This window comes from Caretta caretta, chromosome 10, assembly GCF_965140235.1.
Source record: "Caretta caretta isolate rCarCar2 chromosome 10, rCarCar1.hap1, whole genome shotgun sequence".
In the NCBI taxonomy this organism is placed as follows: Eukaryota; Metazoa; Chordata; order Testudines; family Cheloniidae; genus Caretta; species Caretta caretta.
The window spans coordinates 16,449,625-16,472,963 of record NC_134215.1 but is presented as its reverse complement, the minus strand read 5'-3'; the positions used below and the strand labels follow the sequence as shown (position 1 = coordinate 16,472,963).

Sequence of the window (23,339 nt, the reverse complement as noted above, 5' to 3'; positions counted from 1 at the left end):
CATGATGGAAAATCATGGTCTAATATTTTATTTTGTAATTAATGCCAATAAATGGTAAGTCTCTTGTTTACAAACATCCAACTTTTCTTATATGCCTAGCAGGTCATGATGTAGTCTGTGTGTTAAAGCACTCCCTCTTCCCACTTAAACAAACCTATGAATGCTCATGAAAATTTTGTATGCACCTGGGTTTCAGGGGAAAAATCCCTGTCTAACATTTTACTAATTATACATAGCAAAAACAGTCTCACCAATTGTTTACATGACACAAGTTGTTTTCAAAAGTAATTACATATAAAGCAGATGTAGTGTATTCTACTTGATTTTTTTTTGCATAACTAGATGCTGGTATAACAAGGTAAGTAATCTTATGCACCATCTGAAAGGTGTCCAACTGTAGTTATCACATTTGGTGATGTAAAATCTATATTTTATGTAACTTTTTCAAATAAAATTTTATCTTGAAGATGGACTATGGCATCAGCCTCTGACCCCCATGTGTTTGTCTGTGAACAGATAGAAGCAATGTAATCTTTTATGGACTAGAAAATGTTAACAGAGAATGACCTTTAGCTTATCCCTACCTACCCCTTTCCCCTTCCTCAGCTAAGTACTACATATTGTTACAAATCACTTAGTATTAATTATGGTAGCATCTAGAGCAAGGGTGGGCAAACTTTTTGGCCCGAGGGCCACTTTGGGGTTGCAAAACTGTATGGAGGGCCAGGTAGGGAAGGCTATCCCCCTCCCGCCCCCCTCAGAACCTACCCTGCTCCTCATCCCCTAACCGCTCCCTGGGATCCTATCCATCCCCTGACCACAGAACCTCCACCCCATCCAATCCTCTGGCCCCTACCAAGCTGCTCAGAGCCACATGTCTGGCAGCTGTGCTGCCCAGAGCTAAACACGCTACTGCTCTGCTCAGCAGGAGCGTGCAACCCTGCTGCCCAGAGTGCTGCCAGCCTGGCTGTGGGACAGTAGGGGAGGGGCCAGGAGCTCAAGGGCTGGGCAAGACAGTCCCATAGGTTGGATGTGGCCCATGGGCCATAGTTTGCCCAGCTCTGATCTAGAGCCCCCCTCCCCTCCAAGTAAGAGTAGGGGGCCCTGTTAAAACAAAATAAATAGTACTCTGCCACAAGGATTTTATTATCTAAGATTTACGTTTAAGAGCAGGTGTGAGAATTGGAAAGGGGACATGAGAACTAACTAATCTTTTAATCAATGAGTATGGCATATTTTTACCATTTCTTGTGTTTACTCTTCACTCTGCTTGTGCTGAAGTTAAGATTTGAGCATGCAGCTGTAGTTTCAGCTTATCTGGTGAAAACAACCGACTACCTCAGAACCTCACTTATGGTTAAGTGGGTTGTTTGGCTGAAATAAGTAAGTTTGTTCTAGCAATTAGGATTAATTTGGTTAGTTGACTAAATAACTTACTGTATTTACACAGCATCTCCATCTTCCTTTGGACAACATCCTACTGCCCAAGTTTTTGAATAACTAAAACTCAACATACTTTCTAGTTTATTCACATGAAGTTTATCTTTCATTATTAGCACAGGAAGATGCTGTTTTATGTCCATCGAGAGCAAACTAGCTTCAAACTGATTATTGCCTCTGAAGTCTCAGGTATTTTTCTGAATGCTTGTAAGGTTTGAGCACAATCAATATAGCTACAATGACAATTCTATCTATTCCTGTAACTGTATCCATAAAGTTTCTAAAATGTAGCAGCATTCATGAAGATTAGTATTTATATATGTTTCACCTTTTCCAACATATTCCCACTTCAGAATTAAGCTGTAACAAAACATATTCAAGCATCAGTTATCCAAAAAAGTCATCTTTGCCTTCCCCCTCTGTCTTTAACTGAATTTGTACTGTTAGCACCCTGTGTTTTATGACGCTGTATATAATAGGCAAGTATTTGAAAGTTAGATTGTTTTTTAAAAAGGGGAAGTCACTCAAACAAAAAAAACTTATCCAGTGACAGCAGATGCTTTGGTGCTGTAGTTCTGTACTGCCGATAATTTTGTTGTATATGTCAAGAGGTTGTTATAGCCATGTCTGATAACTGGCTTAGAAAAAGGAGGCAAATGTCTGCTGTATACCAAACTCTTCGTTAAACCCTGAGCCATTTAACAATCAATAGCTGGGCAACTACTAGGAGCAATTAGACATGATTGACAAATCAGATTATGTAGTTACTAAGCAGGTACAGTAGAAAATGAGGCTGAAGTGGCAGAAACACTGGTCTGGGCCTTTTCCTTCTCAACCCTTCTCATTCAGTATTAAAATTACTCCTATTACTAGCTCAGCCTGTGCTTCCATCACCCAGTTGTTAAATTTTCAAACAAGCTCCTTTGTGTTTTGCCAATGTTGCCCCTCAGGTGGGAGGAGCTTCCCTGTATATGTCTGCAAAACTTATCCTCCTTCAAAACCCTTCCTTCTGTGATGCCTACAGACAGCATAATGGCTGGCTGATGCCACAACCTATCATACTGACCACTAGTGCCCCATTGTTTCCTTATACTCTGTCTCAAGCTAGTTGTTGTCTGCCTTCGGCTATGTCTACACTACAGCCGGGATCAATGCTGAGATCGATCCACCAGCAGTTGATTTAGCAGGGCTAGTGAAGACCAACCAAATCAACAGCAGATAACTCTCCAGTTGACCCCTGTACTATACCTGATGAGAAGAGTAAGGTAAGTTGACAGGAGTTTCTCCTGTCAACTCTTGCAGTGTAGACTCCGCACTAACTCAACCTAAGGTACGTAGCTGGAGTTGCATAGCATAGGCTATGTCTACACTACTGTGGTAAGTCGACCTAGGTTTTAGGCTATGAACTCTTTGGGCTGGGGCTTTTCTTTGTTCCATTTATACACACCTAGCCCAGTAGAGGCCTGCTCAGAGTAGGGTTCCCATTCTCAGGCACTACAGTAACACAAATGAGTGGTGAACCACTTGTGGCAGCAGGTTCCCTCTGCTTCTGGAGTCCCCCAGCCTGAAAGCAGGGAACAAGTTGCCAACATTGCTGCCTGCAGTAGTTGCCCTTGCTACATAATGAGTCACGAAACAGGAACTGCAACAGACAGCCATCCCCAAGGGTACAGGGAAGCAACTTTCTCACCTAGAGGGGATTGTGGAATGGGAGGGAGGAGGAGAAGAAAGGCGAGATTAGTCTACTCCCCTCCCACACACAGACACATCCCTCTTAAGTCTTTATTTCCCTAATTAGTTTTTTCATTTAAGCAAGGGTGGTATAGGCCAGCAAGTCTGTGAAATCCCTGCTGAGAGGGGGAAGTGAATCTATATAAATGAAGATGCCATCCACAGTGACTAAGAACCCCTTCTTTGCATTGGTGGTAGTTTCACACATTTGGACAAAATTAGCAGCACAGACCCACTAACTTCAGCTGCAGGGATTTATTTGCCTTTCAGAAAAGTATTCATAATTTAGAATTTATTTTTTTAAATAGGTGTTTATTTCAGTACACAACTGCTTACAGTGTAAGTGTCCAACCTATAAAAACGGAATACTGTCTTACTGAAGGACAAGTATAAAATAACTGGAGCCTAACTTACATTGTAGGAGGCAGACAAGAATTTATAATAGTCGCAGCAACTTAACTACAGCTGTAAAGTTTCTTTTAACATCATATGCCAACAGTTTATCTAGACAACTCAAGTAGACGTTTATCTATAGCAAACACTAACAGTCAACACTTTAAAGAGTTAAGTTGCATTCCTACTCTTGTAAAATTATCAGATCACCTTTTAGTGCTGGTTATCTGGCTTCCATTTCTTCTTGGTTTCTCAGCCTTTACCATGTCCTGCCTTTCCTCCTCCCATTTGAGGCAGTGTTCATTCATATTCTGCATTTTCATTAGTTGAAGTTGGTCTTGCAATCTATTTTATTGGGAAGGAGGGATGGAAAGAGAAGGAAGGAGCAAAGAGGATTTAACGATATCTTGATGCCATCTCTTACACGTTGTATTCTGGTTCTTAAAGAGGCTTGGGGGTGGTTTTTGTTTTGTTTTTACTACTGATATTAAATAGGTCTACACAAGCTTGAGCTAAAATGGTGTAAAGCGATGATCATCATCCGATAAGCTTCCTTGTCCAGTCTCCTTAAACACTTGGAGTAGGAGGCTTTATAGATTAAAGGAAGCCATTCCTTCATGGCACAACTTGTAATGTTCCATCTTATCACATGACAAAAATGCACTTTTAGGCATACTAATAAGGAACAGTACATCAGAGACAATATACATAGTTCACAGTATCCTGCCTTAAAACATTGAACTATCTCAAATATTCATACCTTTACACCTAATCCATTTTTAATATAAAGACATTTATGCTAAGGGGAAAGAGTTTACTGCATATGAAAACCTGGTACTGGCTTAAATTAAACCTAATACAGGCTGCTGTGCCAGTTCCCCAATATCCCCAATAATAGCCAGGGCACATCCATTTAGACTGATTACTAATTTGAGTCTGAAGCAGAGGTTTCCCACAGGTGGTATTTTAGTAAACAAAAATAGCCATAAGGCTAAGACTGAACGTAACCTTTTTCATTTGTGAAATAAGGAAAAAATTTACTCCAAATTTCTCAGTGGAAAAAGTATAATACAATCATTTCTCCTTAGGTCTACAGCTTCTGTAGCACACTGGGCATAGTGAGCTAGATTGTCAGTTGCTGCTGTGGAGAGGACAAACTCAGTATGCAAAAATTAAGCCAATTTTTCTACTTTTAAGACTGCCAACAACTACCACTGAACAATAACTTCTGCTGTGTGGTAGGGGTCATTGCGTGCACAGAGAATACAACAGAGAATGATATGGGTTGACCATATCATACATATTTACAGGTAAAGTGAACATACATTCAAGTTGAAGGGAGAGTACACATGACTGCAAGATATGTACAAACACCAGAGGGACCCTTAATGTTTCCCTTCTGGACTAATAGAGAACTTTTCAGTGGGAAAACAGGTCATCAGCATAGTTAATACAAAACAAGTGTTAGGGCTGAGAAGAGAGACGCTTATATTTTGTTCTATGTTCATCTATTTCTTGCTTTGTTTTTCTGATACAACTAAAAATTTCCTTAAAGAGAGCTTTATATTCAGGTATAGTATTTGTGGGTGAGCCAGTGAGTTCAACATTTCCATACTCTTGATCAGTAGCTGAACGGTCAGACTGGATGTTCCCCACACTAGAGTCTTTGGAACACAGTTTTGATGTTTGTACAGCCTTATGTTTCAAAGAATCTTCATCCATTTGACACTTCTTCAGAAGTTCCTCGTACTTAACCTTCAGAGCATTATACTGAGCATCCACTTCATTAAGCAAGGAGATGCCTCGCTGCTTCACAGCTTCAGCTCTTCTAATACAGGTTTCTTCATGGCCCTTTAGAAGGTCTCCACCTGCAGCACTGCTTAGGAAGGTCTCACTGCTACTTCTTTTTAGGGCCCTTTTATCAAGCTGGGGGACAGTCAAGGATGCATCCTCTGAAGGGCTTTGACTAATTTCCCTTTCTAAAGACTCTTTAAATGAAATAAAGAATGATTCTGGAACCAGATTCTCCATGCTGTTGACAAATGTGTTTTCAGACTGAAACATCTGCCGCATTTCAGCCACTTCCAATTCAAGCTCTTCTGCCCGAGCCTGGTATAAGTCTTTATCAACCAGCCTCTGTTCAAGGTCACAGTTCTCCTTTACCATAAGTTGATATTCCTCTTCCATTGTCACTCTCTTCTCCTTTTCCAGATTAAGTTGGGCTTCTAATACAGTCAATGCCTTTTTTAAGTTCTCATTTTCTTCTTCTATGGGACTCAGCTGACTATCCATTGAAGTAATTTTTTCTGCAAAAATATGATCGTAAACAAAATACCTGCAGAAACAAAAAGTGTCAGAGCTTAGATTTCCTATGACTTTTAGGCTGCCTCTTCTGAATAATACAGAGATTTAATTTAAAACTCCCTGTTGAAGAAAACTGGTTTCCAAACGGAACCAGCTTGGTAATTTAAAGTATCTATTTGTACAAAATTACAATGCGTCAATAATCAAACAGACTGCTTTTCTACAGGGCTGTAGTAAATTCACTACCCAGTGATACATGGTTCCCAATTCAGGTGGTATGGCAGGTCCTTAATTGCAATACCAAATTGTAGATATAAAACCTACTGTACAAGCAGATCTGTAACCAGCATTCTTGAGACTTTCTAGAGTATTTCTTTGAGGCCACAAAATACAGTTTTCTACAGAACATTCCTAGTATTGGGAGAAGATAGACTGCATGATGATCCAATACGTTTTTCCCCTTTAACTAGTACAAATTCTCGTAATGAAATGGATCTGCAAACTATAAGAGATCCATATTCTGTAGTTTAAAAGTCTCAGCATTTCCACTATAAAACCTTAATGCCCAGAATGGTCATAAAACCCACTGTCAGAAATCTGATAAAGTTTCATATAAGCATGTTTTGTAATTCTAATTAAAAAAAAAAAAACTCTTTAGTACGCATTATAGAAGTGTCAATATTAAAGCTTAAAAATTTAATAGCTTGACATACTTGTTTTAACTTGAACATAATGTAGATTAGCAATTACAATATTTAGCTCCGGATAGCAGATTTTGAGTGCACATAACTGAAAAGACAGTTTTACTGTGCACCATGGTACATAGAGTATGCTTCTTTATATCAGCTCTTGACTCATGTTATTCTGTTCTTAAGTTACCCATATTAGTAGCCTAGGTTAACTCACTAGAGTTTAGAAGTTAAGAGGTCAAGGCTAAATTTCAGTTTTTATCCCATATCATGCTTAAGTATTGCACTATCTCCAACAGAGAATATATTGCAGTAACTACGTCTAGCAGATCAAGTTTTAAGATTCAATTGCTCCTCGTAATCCTGAACTCTGACTTCTGCTGGTCTAAAATCAGCTCCTTTGAATGTTAAGTTTCTGTGCAATGTTTGCTTTATTGATGTTGCATGATTTGTTCCAAATTAGTCTTATTACATGTCTGACAACTATTCTGCCTGGGGAATAAGGAAGAGAACAGAAGGAAATCCCAAAGGTAGCATTCTAGGGAACTGTCAGAAAAAGTAGCAGAGAATAGGGAAGGCTACAAAGTGTTTACACTAACATTCTCTGTATGATTAAGTGATGAGACAAGCTGGAAAAAGTAGGCTTGTGATGACTGCTTTGGTCTTAAACTCATTTGTCTGGAGTGACACTGACAGATTTTCTAGAAATGCACGTCTGATTTCTCTGCTCTGCTGCAAACAAATGGATGAAAGATTTAAAAAAAATCTGCTTGCACAAGTAAAATGACATAACTGAGTTAGCGTCTTACTTGCGAAGGTCATACAGCTCCTTCAAACACGAGAAGCTGTGCACTGATCGTGGCTGCTCAGATCTCTCATGGTTCATATGGCCTCGTCCAGATTTCTTCAATTCCTCCACTTGTCTCTGAAGGTCATCTATATGGGTTTGCAGACTTTCAATAGTCTCTGTCAGGCTGAAGTTCATGAACATATAAAGCTGTTAAAGCCAGTCATGTTAAGTCAAGGGCATAACCAATAGCATAAACTCAGTCACTATCCACTCAGTTTTGGTGTTTCTTCCTCTGGAAACTGCTCCACAGTTACCAGTGAGAAACAAAACCACATACTCAATCCAAAAGCCCACTGATTAGACAATGGATAACAAGCCTCCCAAAAATGCATAAACTAATACATTCAGAATAGTATTCCTTTCCACTTCTTCAATATAAAAAGAGTTGTTCCACAAAACTTTAGTTACCTTAATATCTTTTGTTGTGACACTCTACTATCCGCAACTAATTTTTGATTAGCATCTTCCAGTTCTCTTGCTGTAACATCCAGCTGTTCATAGACCTTTGCATGCTGGTCATTCATCTGACGTAAGAGCTCCACTTGCTTTGTAAGGTACTATAAAATAATTTGCAGTTACCATCTTCACACTGCTAAAAATGTTTAATTCTACTTAGTGTAAGTTTTAACTTTAAATTCTTAAATCAGGATTTTCAGTTTGTTTCCCATAAATGTCAAGAATAATACAATGTACATTAGTTTTGATTGCAGAACTGTGGAAAGACATTGTACCCTTAAATAGCTCTGGAGTGTTATCCAGAAACGAGAGCCCATTAGCACTTTTAAATCTCAGAGTAAAGAACAAGGCACCATGCTACATGTGGTTTCCTTAAATTAGAATAAGGATGATTTAAATTACAACTTCCAGTTTGTAATTATGCAATGTACCAGCTGCAACACTGGGTTTTTACTTTGCATGGGCAAACCCTATCAAATCAGAATAAATTTCTAGTGTATGAAGCTGCCCTAAATTTAAGGAGACTGATTTCAGTTTAGTCTTAAAAATGGAAACTGATATTTGGGTTACTATTTATCAGGAAGTACAAATTAGTACAAACTTTAATTACCCACAAGGGGTATTCTAGTTTATATAATACCAATCAAAGGTCTGCTTTTTTAATTCTGTATGAAATGTTCTCACTGTAATCCTCTTTATTCAAGAAACTTAGCAGGTTGTTTATTTTGTAGTGATGAAACTGCTTTTAGAAAGCCTAGGATAAAGATTTCCCATGTAAGAGTACTAAACCATCTTAAGTCCCTTGCTATTAGAAACACCTTAGGCTTTCCCTCATCTGAACATGTCTATATGGATTTTACTACACACAAATACTTCAAAGTTCCAGGTACCCTGCTTACAAATATGCACTAAGTCATTCCTGGACCAGAAATACCACAGACTTGTAGGACTAGAAGGGACCTCAGGAGGTCATTTAGTCTACTCCTCTGCACTCACAGTAGGACCAAGTACTATCTAGACCATCCCTGACAGGTGTTTTCCTAACCTGCTTTTAAAAATCTCCAGTGATAGAGATTCCACAACCTCCCTAGGCAATTTATTCCAGTGCTAATTACCCAACAGGAAGTTTTTCCTAATGTCCAACCTAAATTGCCCTTACATAAGAATGACCCTACTGGGTCAGACAAAAGGTCCATCTAGCCCAGTATCTTGTCTTCCAACAGTGTTCAGTGCCAGGTGCCCTAGAGGGAATGAGCAAATCAGGTAATCAGCAAGTGATCCATCCCCTGTCACTCATTCCCAGCTTCTGGCAAACAGAGGCTAGGGCCACCATTCCTGGCTAATAGCCATTAATGGACCTATCCTCCATGAATTTAGGTATTTCTTTTTTTAAACCCTGCTAGGGTCTTGGACATCACAACATCCTCTGGCAAGGAGTTCCACAGGTTGAGTGTGCATGTTGTGAAGAAATTCTTCCTTTTATTTGTTTTAAACCTGCTGCCTATAAGTTTCATTTGGTGTCCCCCTAGTCCTTGTGTTATGAGTAGTAGTAAACAACACTTCCTTATCTACTTTCCTCTACACCAGTCATGATTTTATAGACTTCAATCATATCTCCCCTTAGCTGTCTCTTTTCCTTGCTGCAATTTAAGCCCATTGCTTCTTGTCCTATCCTCAGAGATTAACAAAAACAATTTTTTCTCCCTCCTCCTTGTAACAACCTTTTATGTACTTGAAAAGTGTGATGCCTCATCTCAGTTGTCTTCTCCAGATTAAAGAAGTCCAATTTTTTTCAGTCTTCCCTCATAGGTCATGTTTTCTAGACCTTTAATCATTTTTGTTGCTCTTCTCCGGACTTCCTCCAATTTGTCCACATCTTTCCTGAAATGTGGCACCCAGAACCGGACCCAATACTCCAGTTAAGGCCTAATCAGAGCAGAGCGGAAGAATTACTTCTTGGGCCTTGCTTACATCACTCTGGCTAATACATGCCAGAATGATGTTTGCTTTTTTTTTTTTTTTTTTGGGCAACAGTGCTACATGGACTCATTTAGCTTGTGATCCGCTATGACCCCCAGATCCCTTTCAGCAATACTCCATCCTAGGCAGTCATTTCCCATTTTGTATGTGTGCAACTGATTGTTCCTTCCTAAGTGGAGTATTTTGCATTTGTCCTTAGTGAATTTCATCTTATTTACTCCAGACCATTTCTCCAGATCATTTTGAATTTTATTCCTGTTCTCCAAAGCACTTACCATGCAGGTAGGGTTGTATCATCCACAAACATTATAAGTGTACTCTCTCTGTCATACTGAATAGAACCAGACCCAGAACTAATGTCTGAGAGACCCCACTTGATAGGTCATTTCAGTTTGACTGTGAACCACTGATAACTACTCTCTGGGACCAGTTTTCCAACCAGTGGGGTGCTCCCATCTTAAAGTAGCTCCATCGAGGTTGTATTTGCCTAATTTGCTTGAGACAGTCATGTGGCACAGTATCAAAAGCCTTACTAAAATCAAGTTATACCCCATCTACTGCTTCCCCTATCTACTAGGCTTGTTACAGTGTCAAAGAAAGCCATTAGGTTGGTTTGACATGGTTTGTTCTCACCAAATCCATGTTGAATGTTACCTAGAAAATAAGGTGATAAGTGTGTGCAAATTGATTGCTTAGTTATTTGCTTCATTATCTTTAGAAGAAGTTTAAAATCAAGTTCACGTTATTGTGAACTAGTTTGTTGTAAAGAAGTTGAACATAGAATATTTCTTGAAGTATTAGGTTCTAAATTTAACCACATTTTACACAGTTGGATGCTAAATGTTCAAAATCATCCACATTGAAGTTGTCTGAAAGATTTCTAGATTAGGAGCAATTACTCTTGTAAGTGGCCTACTAATTATGTAATCAAAGCTTCCAATATTCTACTTAATCTTTTACAGCATTAGAAGGTTGATGGCTTTACATTTTAGGTAATTTAAGAAGTGATTACAAGTTCATCTAGGGCTATGCACTGCTACAAACAAACTACTAAAAGATCAATCTGATAGCTGTTGGTTAGATCCTTTTGCAACCCACGGGCACGTGACACAGGATTCATACAAGAATAGCATGTGGATTAACCAACAGAATCTCAGTGTGACCCATTTCAGATTAACTTTCCCTGTCTGCTAGTCTCAAAGACATTGGAAACATTCATGGTTTCTTCAACAGTGAAAGGTGACTGAGCATAAAACATGAAGATTAGAGTTCTGAATTTAGGTGCTTTAATGCATAATAAAGAACCCACTGAACAGCAGCCTATGCTGACAGACTATACTTTAGGTGTAATGGAACAAGAGCAACATGTGGGAAAAAGTAGATTCCTCCCTTTCTCAAGAAACTACACTTCATCTCACCTTGCATGCCTGATGTCAGGGTAACTTGAAAATATGCAGGAAATGAGAGCAGAAACCCCAAATGCAAACAAAGTTTGTAGTGCCTTTCCCGATACTTCAGAAATTCACACTAGCATCTACATCGATTGCAAGGGAAATAGGAAAACTTAATATGTAGCTGCAAGTGATAAACTGCCAAGCAGGTTTACACTCCACTAGATCTTTATGAAAAGGAGAGCTGTAATGCCCCACATTTGGATTTACAAGAGATGCCAAGATTAGTCTCTGTTAGTTTTTCTGGCAGTGGTTTTAATCTGCCATTGCAGCGTTTATTACATCTATCATGATTAGTTACTAGCACGTGTGTCAGTGCAAAGGTCAGATATAATGATCAGAGACTAAATACCTAATGATGCCAAGTGTTTAAAACTTTAGTTTTAACCTTCAAAGTAAGGATTATGAACTGTTCTACATGTTTCAATTCCCTTAGCCCTTCCTATGCAGCGAAGACAAGAACATAAGAATGGCCATAGTGGGTCAGACCAAAGGTCCATCCAGCCCAGTATCTTGTCTACCGACAGTGGCCAATGCCAGGTGCCCCAGAGGGAGTGAACCTAACAGGTAATGATCAAGTGAATGATCTCCTGCCATCCATCTCCACTCTCTGGCAAACAGAGGCTAGGGACACCATTCCTTTCCCATCCTGGCTAATAGCCATTAATGGACTTAACCTCCGTGAATTTATCCAGTTCTCTTTTAAACCTTGTTATAGTCCTAGCCTTCACAACCTCTTCAGGCAAGGAGTTCCACAGGTTGACTGTGCGCTGAGTGAAGGCAGTTGTCTTTTGAAATGAAACATACACAAATTGTATTATGCGCAACACTGTAACACATAATCTGACTGTAATAAAGATCAGGTTAAATTAGTATTTTTTTTAAAATAAACTCTCAGGAAATCTACACGAATAAAGCAGACGCAACAAGTCTCTTTAGATAGCTACTCTCAAGTAACGTGTGTAGGACAGATTCTTTCAGTTTTATTCATTTGGCAACCTTATAGCATTTCCTTGCCATCTCTTCATAAAATGAGTACATTACAAGGTGATGGACATAAGAACGGCCATATACAGGGTCAGACCAATGGTCTGCCAGTATCCAGTCTCTGGTAGTGGCCAGTGCCATATGCTTCAGAGGAAATGAACGCAACGGGGCAATTTCAAGTGATCCATCCCCCATCATCTAGTCCCAGCTTCTGGCAGTTGGAGGTTTAGGGACACCTGGAGCATGGGATTGCATCCCTGACCATCTTGGCTAGTAGCCATTGACTGATAATCTCATGGAGGATAGGTCTAATTCTTTTTTGAACCCAGTTATGCTTGTTGCCACAAGTCAATTGTGTGTTCTGTGAAGAAGTACTCCATTTTTTTTTTGTTTTTAAACCTGCTGCCTATTAATTTCATTGGGTGATCCCCTAGTTCAGAGGTTCTCAAATTGCAGGGGCATGGAATGTATTCAGGAGGGAGTTGAGAATCTTTTGGCAGGAAAAAAAAAAAACCTTACTTCACACATTTTACCCACAGCAATGAGTAACTGGTAAAGCTGATTCCTCCAGACATATCAGATAGCACTGTGCATTTGACTCTAGATGGCACTGTGCATTTTGACAGATCTGTTAAGCTTGCTTAGCATTATACAAAGTCGTTGCCATCTGCATGTTAATCTGTTTGCTATGATGCAATGTGCATGTTTATAAGCGTGGACCACAATCACTGTTTTGCTTTTGCTCTTATTACAATGGATCGTTGGCTCATTCATGCAGCAGGAAAAAAAAAACATGAAAAACAAAGAAGCAAACAATGATTCAAGTGAAGCACCGCTGCTGCGTATATGGCTATATGTACTTGTGTGGCTGAGACGTAGAGGGGGAGAAGAGGGTATAAACTACTACAGACAAAAAGAAGGGGGGCATGATCAAATAAGTTTGAGAATCACTGGCCTAGTTCTTGTGTTATGTGAAGGGGTAAACACCACAACACTTTCTCTGCATCATTCATGATTGTATCGACTTCTATCATATCCCTCCTTAGTCATCTCTTTTCTAAAATGACTAGTTCCAGTCTTTTTAATCTCTCCTCATATGGAAGCTGTTCCACTCTGATGTACATTAAGATGCAGGGAAGGGCAATGAAAATGGTGGGGGGATGGGAGACCTAAAGTTTCTGTAGTTGCTCTAAGAGTTTACATACTTCAGACCCTAAGGATCAATCTTATTTGTGAACTATTTAGACTCATGGGACTCGGGAGACATTTCAAGGTCTCTGAATAAACAAATGCAGATAGGTTGGGTTTGTTGGGTTGGTGGCTTTAACTCCAGCATTGTTTTGCTTTATTGTTGTCCTTTATATTACAGAATGAACTGGATATAGAGACTAGATCTACCATGATTTAATAGGGGGGAAAAAAGTCAAGTAAGCTGTGGGAGGTATATCAGTGATCAGCAATACAAAGGTATCCTTAGAAGAGGGCACTTTTTGTCTATACTGTGCACCAGTTAGCTGTTTTTTTAAAAAAAGAAAATTCATACAAGGGAAACCTGCAAGCATCCTAGAATTTAAAATGCCATGGCATTATTTGCTTGCATATGCAACCTAATACAAATGTTGGATTAAAGCTGTAGTGACTGCCATTATTGTACTGAAAGATCATTTCAACATTCTCTAAATTGCAAGCAGATATATACACTTTACGTTAAATTGATTACTGCTTTAATACTACTTGCATCATATGGGCTATTCAGTTATGTAAATTCTTCTTAAGTACCAGTCACAGTTCATTTCATTAATTGAAAAGTTTAAAGTGTCTATCAATGGATGATTGAAATGTTGAAAACTCTGTAAATAGAATAAGTTCTTTGCAATTGACTTTAACACTTGTTGATCAGACTAAAATATCAAATATAGAGCATGCAAAAATATCACTGCTCTCTATAGTGTAATTACAGGACGCCTTGTGTGTACGGCAGGGGTCTCCAAACTCTTTGAATCGCACACCCCCAGGGCCAGCAAAAAAAAGGGGAAGCAAAAAAACCCCAAACAAACAAACAAACTGCTGCCGGCGTGCCGCCGAAGAATCAAAGGTCCAGGAGCACTCCTTCGGCAGCGTTCCTCCTGTTGCGCACCCCCACAGATGGTCTTGCACACCCCATTTTGGGGACCACTGATGTATGGCTTGATGCCATTTGTTAAACTTACAATTTTTGTGTGTGTGAAGATATTTGTGGAAACAGCTAGTCATACTATTTCAAATGCAGGCTTTTCAAAAACCTACAGAGATTTCTTCTACATGTATTTTCTGGATTTGTTAAGAAAAGTAATCCACCCACATCATGTATTTAGATAGAGCAACCCTTGTTTTAAACAGTATCTATTTCTGAAACAGCTAGTTTATACAAACACTTGTCATTATAGTTATAGAAGTTAAATTTAGTGAAGATCCAAAGATTCTACTGAGAGGAAACTATGAGTCTATGCATGTTATCAAGCTTTAGAAATTCTAGAATCAAACTAAAATTAACTGCAAGAGGCATTCAGAGTGTCTTCTTGGAAGATGAAGTTTTGAAGGAGTCAAAATCAAGTTTCATGGTATCCAAATGATTTCAATGTCCACACTACAAGGTTATCAAACTCTGCAATAGAACTCACCCATACTCCTTAAAATTTACCTCTATTTCTTGTAGTTGCTCTTGATTGGTTGCATACATTTGCTGCAAAGATTCCTCCAGTTCTGTGTTACGATCCAATAATGTCTTCCCAAGTTCAGCAGCAAGATGTAGATCTAAATAAATAAAATTTACAGGCATGTTATTTATTTAAGACCCAATTTGTGCAATCTGACCATTACTATGTTATTTCAATTAAATTCTCAAGGTTATAACTGTGTCCAAGTACAAGCTTTTATGCTCCAATACACATTCTTTGGGACTGAGGCTAATTCTCCATTCACTCCATCATCGTTTTTAGTCTCCTCTCCACCGCATTAGTTTTACTTTCCTCACCTGATTGCTCTTTGCCTTCTGTAGTTCCTCATCTACATCTAACTATTCACTTTGTCCCTACGCAGAGGAGGATGAATGGGAATGATACTCCCCAACATGGTAGGCAGAGAGCAGCATAAACACGAGGCCCAGTAGTGCACCACCAAGTGGCTCTTACCCTAGATCCGTCAATTAGCTATAACTGCTAACCCCACACTAATAAGTTAGTTGGGGTTTTGAGAGGGGAGCAAAAAGTAAAAAGGCCTGTTAAGTACTGGTTAGGCCAGGCTGGAACAATATTTGATGTCCTCTTACTCCTCCAACTACCCCAAAAGGCAACTCAGCCCTTGCAGCACCATTAGACAATCAGCTGAAGATTTTCAAACACTTTTTCTGATGAAATAGGAAGTTAGATAATGTGCTTAGATATGTATTGTGTGTCTCTTGACTTATAAACAGCACCAGACAATGGTTAATTTCCTTTTCTCAAAAAGATTCTAAACGCTATTTGTTCTCTTAAAGATATTTGAAACTCAACCTAATCCTCCTCAGCAACCTCCAGAGTTCCTATGAATATAGCTGGTTGTTTCTTGTTGTTGTTTTTTAAAAAGAATAAGGAATCCACACATATACAGGGACTCCAGGTAAATTTGGATGCCCTCCTTTAACTATAGCATGGATTAGTAAATTCCAAGCTTATGAAAGAATGATATGCAATAAGTAGCACATTATTAGTCCTTATGTTGCATGCATCTCACACTTTGTGTGACAACGGAGATCAATAATCTAGGTTACTGCTAGAGTATTAACTCCCCTAAACATGGTACTATATTTCATATAAAGAGAAATGCAGAATCCAATAGTTATGTTGCAATTCCTTATACAAAGTTTGTAATTTTCCACCTCTTCCACATCACTTGGACCACGACCAGATTGCCATATACATGCAAGCTGGCAATACAATCTTGTTAATTTTTAGATATATGGAACTATCATCATAAATGGTACAGTGCCAGAATACAAGGAAAGACAAGCGAAGGAGAATTTAGAATTCTTTCTGCCAGGATTTAAAAGGATGTATAATATATATGAGCAGTACAGATAATCGGCTGGAATATGAACTCCAATATTTCTTTAGGTTGAAAGTTCAAATGCCCTTGTTTTTATCTTGTTTCATTTTAGTTTGATAGCTTATCTCTATCTAGTTGATGTAATAGAGTAGAACCCTGTTAAAAATTGATTTGGGCAGCCTTCGCTTAGACAGTGTATTCAAATTATCACTACATCCTGATGCATAAGCCAAAGAACTTCCCAAACAGATATGCACAGAAACTTGAAATCTTTCAACAGGGTGTTCTGAGAGGTATTAAAGTGCTTTAGCAGATCAAATAATCCATGAATTATATATTCTTTACTTGTACAAGTTGTTCTCAAAGGTTTCCTACTTTGAGAACAGCAAAGAAAAAAAATTCCTTGCAATCTGATTCTTAAAACAAAGGCCACTGATCAATGAGAAAGAAGGGCAAGATCTGCACCAGTAAAAGTAAGTAAATGTAAACCCCACACCCAATGACTACTAACAGCAGTAAATCATAGGCCACATCCACAGTAGGAGGGAAAAAAAATGTATTAAATACACACTAACATGCCCATGTTTAGAAGTTTAATACATGCTAATCATCCAAGTTAAACTTTTTTTCTACTGTAGACAAGGGCTCAAGACTCCACTGTACTATAGTAGTTGTTAGTCCCATATCTTGCAAGTTAACTGCTAGTTGTAGAAAAACAGTGCCAGAGGACATGACATCAAAACATTGTACTGGGATTCTGATACTCCAGCAAGTTTATGTAAATTGTATACATCAAAATACACCGTATAACTTAATTGAATAGTGGGGAAATAAACACTGCATTAATTGATGTACATAAGAAAACAGAAATAAAGTTGTTCTCTGGTGATATACTGCTAAATAGTTCAGCGATTAAAGGTTAGTATGTCATTCTATAGTGACATCAATGCAATCTTCTTGCATCACACTCCTTATGTCATTTTAGAATACAGCTAATCTCCTCAAACTAAAAGGCTCATTACCCAGCAAACAGAAGTCTCTCTTACCGCATCCAAAGGTTATATAAGCCAATATTACGTTAATTTTGTTTATGAATACAAAGTGCTAGAATGCACAAAATACATGTGTCATGTAGTGGGTATATCCCTGCACTTTTTATAAAATGGTCATAATAAAGGGAGAACTTTTGTCTCTTCTAACCTTGTAGGGGTTGAAAGAATAATTCTGATCATGGGTCCATTTGTTAAGAAGTGCAAACCCAGCTACAGCTTCATTTTCTGGGCTCTCTACAAATTTCCCAATCCTTACCAACTTTATTTAAGACATTTTGGTTGATGTTTCCTTGCAACCTACAGAGGCAGAAAGTGTAAACTTTCATTTTGATTAACCAGAGGCAAAGATAAAGTTTAAACTAGCAGTCAGAAGTAGCCCCTTTTATTTTTCCACATGTCTCTCTTCAGGGTAATTCCTGCAGTCTAACTTCAGTGAGTCTATAATCCTCCATATAATAGTATAGAAATATAATCCTATTTTACAAATTCTAAACCAGAGGTGGACAAACAACGGCCTGTGGGACCATCCTGCCCGGCCTCTGAGCTCCCGGCTAGGGAGGCTAGCCCCCAGCCCCTCCCCTGCTGTCCCCCCTCGCCTGCAGCCTCAGCGCAACACCAGCGCTCTGGCCCGCCGCTCCTGCCAGGCAGGGCGGCAGTGTGGCTGCGAGCACCTGCCACTCTGAGCAGTGTGGTAGGGGGGTGGGGGATTGGATAAGGGGCATGGGGTTCCAGGGGGCGGTTAAACAGGGTGGAGGTTCGGGGGGCCAGTCAGGGGCCGGGGAGCAGGGGGCTTGGATAGGGGGTGGGGGCCGGGGGTGCGGATAGGGGGTGGGGCAGTCAGGGGACAGTGAGCAGGGGGGTTGGATAGGGAGTGGGATCCTGGGGGGCGGTTAGGGGCAAGGGACAAAGAGCAGGGGGGTTGGATTGGTCAGTGGTTCTGAGGGGGGTGGGAAGTGGGAGGGGGGGCAGAATCCAGGCTGTTTGGGAAGGCACAGCCTTCCCTACTTGGCCCTCCATAAAGTTTCACAACCCAGTTGTGGCCCTCGGGCCAAAAAGTTTGCCCACCCCTATTCTAAACCAAAACACACTAGCCTTGGGTATCCAGCAGCCATGTAATCATTAAAGCCATTCAACAATTTGTAGCAACTTTTTCTGTTACCTCAAATAATGCAGTGTTCCAGCTTTTACTTTGTCATTACATAAGGCTCTATACTTTAAATAAGACACAGAATAAGATTCTGTTAAACAAAGAATGTGTATAACCCTTAGAATTACTCAGAACACCCAAAGGTATACATTTTGTCCCAGATCCTCAAAGGTATTTAGCGCCTAACTTTCATTAATTTCAGTGGCAGTTAGGAGCCTAAATATCTTTGTGGATCTGGATCTATCTCCTGGATTTGTTTCAGAGTAGCAGCCGTGTTACTCTATTCGCAAAAAGAAAAGGAGTACTTGTGGCACCTTAGAGCTCTAAGTACTTGTGGCTCTAAGCATACTTTACAAAAAAAAGTATCTAGAAGTGCAGTTAGAAGAAATTAAACTATGCATATAAACATGAAGTTACATATGCATGTATGTCAGTACATATTTTTAGTATTTACTGAGCACTTCAAACATATAAAGTGATATCCAAGTATTCCTGTCTATATGGAACACCTAAGTACATGCCGCAGATTTAAACAAAGTACTCTGTTAGCTTGACACAAGATTCGCAGAAGCACTGATATTTTCTTGTAGGAAATATTCACCATTCTTCGCAGAGAATCTGTTGGCTTTCTTATGATAGGCAGGAAAACAGGTGGAAAAGCCCAAGAAAACGTGTTAAAAAAACAAACCCATTGTTTAAATACAGGCAAAGAAGTGAGAGATTTTGGTTTGTACTAAAACTCCAGTGTATTTTTAAGCACTGCAGAAAGGATCTACTTTCTAATGAAACAATTTTCAGCAATGTTGAGCACCCATAAACCCCAGTGAAATAAATGGGAGCTACCAGTGTATAACATCTTTGGGGAAAAAAAAAAATCAGTGCCATTAGCACAAGGGATAAAGAGCATTAGCTTTTTTAATTTACTCAACTGATCCTGCAAACTAAGTATGCTGACGTCCAGGGGAGTTTGGCCAGTAAAAGGACTACTCAGCCAAGTAACAGGTTTCAGAGTAGCAGTTGTGTTAGTCTGTATCTGCAAAAAGAACAGGAGTACTTGTGGCACCTTGGAGACTGACAAATTTATTAGAGTTCATTAAGTGTGTGCAAGGTGTGTCTGACATAATCAAGAAAAATAAATAATCAGCTATAGGACTTAGATGTCCAGATGAATAAGGAAACAAAGAAATGTAAATTCTGTCTTTAAAGGGTTCAGTACAATATAGCTGCTGTTCCTCTGCACTCAATTTCTTAGCTGTGATCTCAGGTACTGTAAATTTATGCCAATGTGTTAATGAAATCCCAACAGATGTGTGGGGAAGGTCACTTTTCACTATGAGGCTAAAGTTATTGTGAGCCACAGTCATCCGTTCTTACTTAAATAATGCAAATTAAAGTCAGTCACTTTATGGGTTACTGGTCTCTAGGTAAAATAATGCGAGTAAGATTTTGGCAGTGCTATCTCTGCTGCTCATCGTGTTTAATTATATCTGGAATTTTCACACTAAAGTGAGACTTAGAAGCTGTTCTTACTATTGCATTAAACATTTCTCACTTAATTACACTTGAGTACAAACCATGCTGACACTGTTACTATAATTGGGGCGAAGTCAAGATTTCCCCCTCCCCTCAATGTTTTAATACTCTACATAAGAGGATTCAAGAACTTTGTACAGCAAAATGATACTTTCAACAACAGAAGAGACTACTAAGCAGTCCAGGTTTAGCACCAGATCCTTGCTTTTAAGCAAGCTTTAGAATGGTCACTATGGAATGTATATTGTACCCTTCATTCCAGATTGTAATCTACTCAATCCTTTGCTAGTTTTCGAAAAACAGCATTATGATCACTTTCCTTATATGAGAGAAGCCTTTTCAGAAGGTCAATACACTGCAACAAAATGCAGTCCTACGAAAGTAGGGAATTGCTCCTCCCCATTCTTGAATATTTCAAACATGAAAATTCTCTTCAAGCAACATTATGCTTTAACAAGAAGTCTGACTGGATATTAAATTCTCAATTTTTAAAAGTGGAAGTTTCTGGAGTGTATTGTTCATAACACAATCAAAGTTTTGGTCTGAACTTTGACCTACTTTGAATTTTCAAATCCTAAGAGTTAAAAAGTAACTACTCAACTGCTAAGGGAGTTAGGGGTTTTAGTTAATTTTAAGGGATCCTCAAAAACATCCTGATCTCTCTTGGCAGCGCCATCCAATATTATTCTTAGAGTGGTGCTTATTTTACCATTATCTTTTTTTGGCACAGCTAACAATCACTTATACTTAGGGCATTTTATAATGAGAGAATCTGTATATAAGTCTATTTGATATATGAGAATCCCTTAACCATCACTGAAATGCGCTAACTTGTGAGGTGGAACTTAGAAGCACAGCACAAAACAAGAGTTTGATACAAGGAATAATAATAATAAAAAAAAAGAGATTCAACTAGATTCAGATCAGACCAAAGGAACACCATTATAAGGCAGAAGCGAATCACAGTACACTTCATGAGGCAGCTTAGGTGATTCACACAGCCATGTTTACCTTTGAATAGTGACAGCTTTACAATGGATTGGAAAAAAGGTCTAAATCATTAGAGAATAATTTTAGATAGTTCACCAGTTTTTCTAGGCAACAGCAAACTATTTATGGTTATGTGATCATGTAAAGTTACAATCCAAGAAAACTATTGTTTTTGAGTATGAAGCACTCAAAAATAGCTATTCAACAGTTAGCAAAGTCAGTAAAAACATACAAAATTCCAGACTTATTCTGACCTTAGAGAGATGGAATTTTTATTGTTAGCTGCATGACTTTAGTATGAAAACAGTGATTTTTCCCCCCTGCTTTTATTCTTTATAGTGCAATAGAATCTATCAGCCCCAGGCATGGATCAGGACCCCACCGTGCTCGGCACTGTACAAACAGAACAAAAGGACTGCCTCTACCCCAAAGAGTTTATATGAGGAAGAGCTTAGAGAAATCAAGTTTTAATTAAATCTAGTTTTGAGTATGCCACTTTTCTCAATCTTCCAGTTCTGAGCTGGTCATTTAAGAATGTACATAGGGTTTTAAAAAATAAGTCTAAATACCAATTTTAAACATTGTTAAATCCAAAGAAAATTATTCTACATTCGTTCCAATTAATGCCTACAAGAAGTTAAGAAAACTGATAATGCTATACATTCAGTCCACTACTGTACCTCAGTGCCTATTTACCAGCTTTATAAAATATGGAGAGAACTACTGATGAAAAAGCACTATAAGAGCCACATATATATTATTAAGATAAGCAAATTTCTATTGGAATTATTCAATGAACGTTCACAGTAAGTTGTAAACAAGACATGTGTAAAGAGGAGCTGAGAGCAGTAACTGACCACCTACACATAATAAAGATGTTCCAGTATTTACAATGTGACAGGTTTCAGAGGTGTAGCCCTGTTAGTCTGTATCAGCAAAAACAAGGAGTCCTTGTGGCACTTTAGAGACTAACAAATTTATTTGGGCATAAGCTTTCTGATGGAGTGGGTTATACCTCAGGAAAGCTTATGCCCAATAAATGTTGTTAGTCTCCAAGGTACCACAAGGACTTCTCCTAGTATTTACAATGTAATCAATTGCAAGGCCTTTAATTACAGGTAGGCAGGAGGCGGAGACAGGGTGTGGAAACCCCTAAGTATTATTTACAACTACTCTATTTTAAGCAAGCACTGCAGCTAAAGCAAAAACACTCTCTTGACCGAGCTGCTTTATGTAAGAGGTACAGCTTTTCAGAGAGTGGCACACAGTCTAACCCCTAAAAAGCGAACGAAGTTAAGGGAAGAACCAGTCCTTAAGCCAGGCGCACAAGCCACCCTTTAAATGCAGGGTTTGTTTTGCAGAAATCCGTATTCCTACCCAGTCACACACGGCCCAGAAGCCATGACTGCGAAGGTGGCACGATACCATTGCGCCCTACGGTACTTTGCTATTCCTGATTAGCCTCCCGTTAACCCCCCGGACCCCTAAGGCGCTGCCCGATGGCAAACGCCCTGCAGCTTCAATTCTTAGAGAAGAGCCCTCTCCCTCCTCCTGTGCGCCCCCAGCCTGGAGCGGTCTCCCATTTCCTCCCTCTCGAAGAGGGCCCCCTCCCCTTCTCCCAGCCCCAGCCTCTCGGGGCGAACTGTACCCTTCCGTCCTCTGCCCCCCGCCCGCCCTTTTCCTCCCCTCCCGCGGCGCGGTCCCCTCAGCCGCCCGCGCGCTCACACCCCTCCTCCCCGCTTTCTGTCCCATCCCTCCCCCGGTCCCCGGTCCCTTCTGCCCTCCTCTCCCCCACATCATTCCCCGTCTCCGACTCACCTGCCCCACCTCATAGAGAGCCCCCCGCGGGAGCTACCTGCCCCCTCCCCCGCTCTCATAGGGACCCCCCCCCAGACTTATCTGTCTCCCCCGCGCCAACCCCTGAAGCATCCGCCGCCGGAGAAGGCTCCTTCAGCGCCTTGGTCAGCGGGAGCCGGTGCCCTGCGCCCGGAGGGGCGAGCCCCGTCCGACGGGTATCCTCCACGCGGAGCCCGGCCGGGCTGCTCACCTTGCTGCAGGTCCTGCTGATCGTACCAGGGCTCATCGTCGCGGATCTCGAACTCCTCCACCAAGCTGTCGGCCAGCATCGCGGCCCCGGCCGCGGCTGCGGCTGCGGCTGCACGGGCGGGCGGGCGAGGCAGTGGCGCCGGCGTAGCGGCAGCCCGAAGGCTCCTCGCGCTCACAGCTAACCGAACCGCGGCGCAGGGCGAGGCGGGGATCGCTCAGCTCCTTTAA

General features: G+C 40.1%; 1 protein-coding gene across 1 annotated transcript; it reads right to left on the bottom strand.

Moving 5' to 3' along the window:
- Nucleotides 1-2: 2 nt before the first annotated feature.
- CDR2 (cerebellar degeneration related protein 2) lies at nt 3-23,279 on the bottom strand. The gene is made up of 5 exons (XM_048866077.2): nt 23,113-23,279; nt 14,962-15,074; nt 7,816-7,964; nt 7,367-7,531; nt 3-5,899 (listed from the first exon to the last, which is right to left on the bottom strand). The coding sequence occupies exons 1-5, from the start codon at nt 23,189-23,191 to the stop codon at nt 5,029-5,031; spliced, it is 1,377 nt and encodes a 458-aa protein (XP_048722034.1). The 5' UTR covers nt 23,192-23,279; the 3' UTR covers nt 3-5,028.
- Between the last annotated feature and the right edge of the window lie 60 nt (nt 23,280-23,339).

Coding starts and splice junctions, on each gene's coding strand:
- CDR2 (XM_048866077.2), bottom strand. CDS start 23,191: ATGCTGGCCGACAGCTTGGTGGAGGAGTTCGAGATCCGCGACGATGAG. Junction 7,965..14,961: donor AGCAACTACAAGAAATAGAG/GTAAATTTTAAG, acceptor ATTATTTTATAG/TACCTTACAAAGCAAGTGGA. Junction 5,900..7,366: donor GAGCTGTATGACCTTCGCAA/GTAAGACGCTAA, acceptor TTGTTTCTGCAG/GTATTTTGTTTACGATCATA.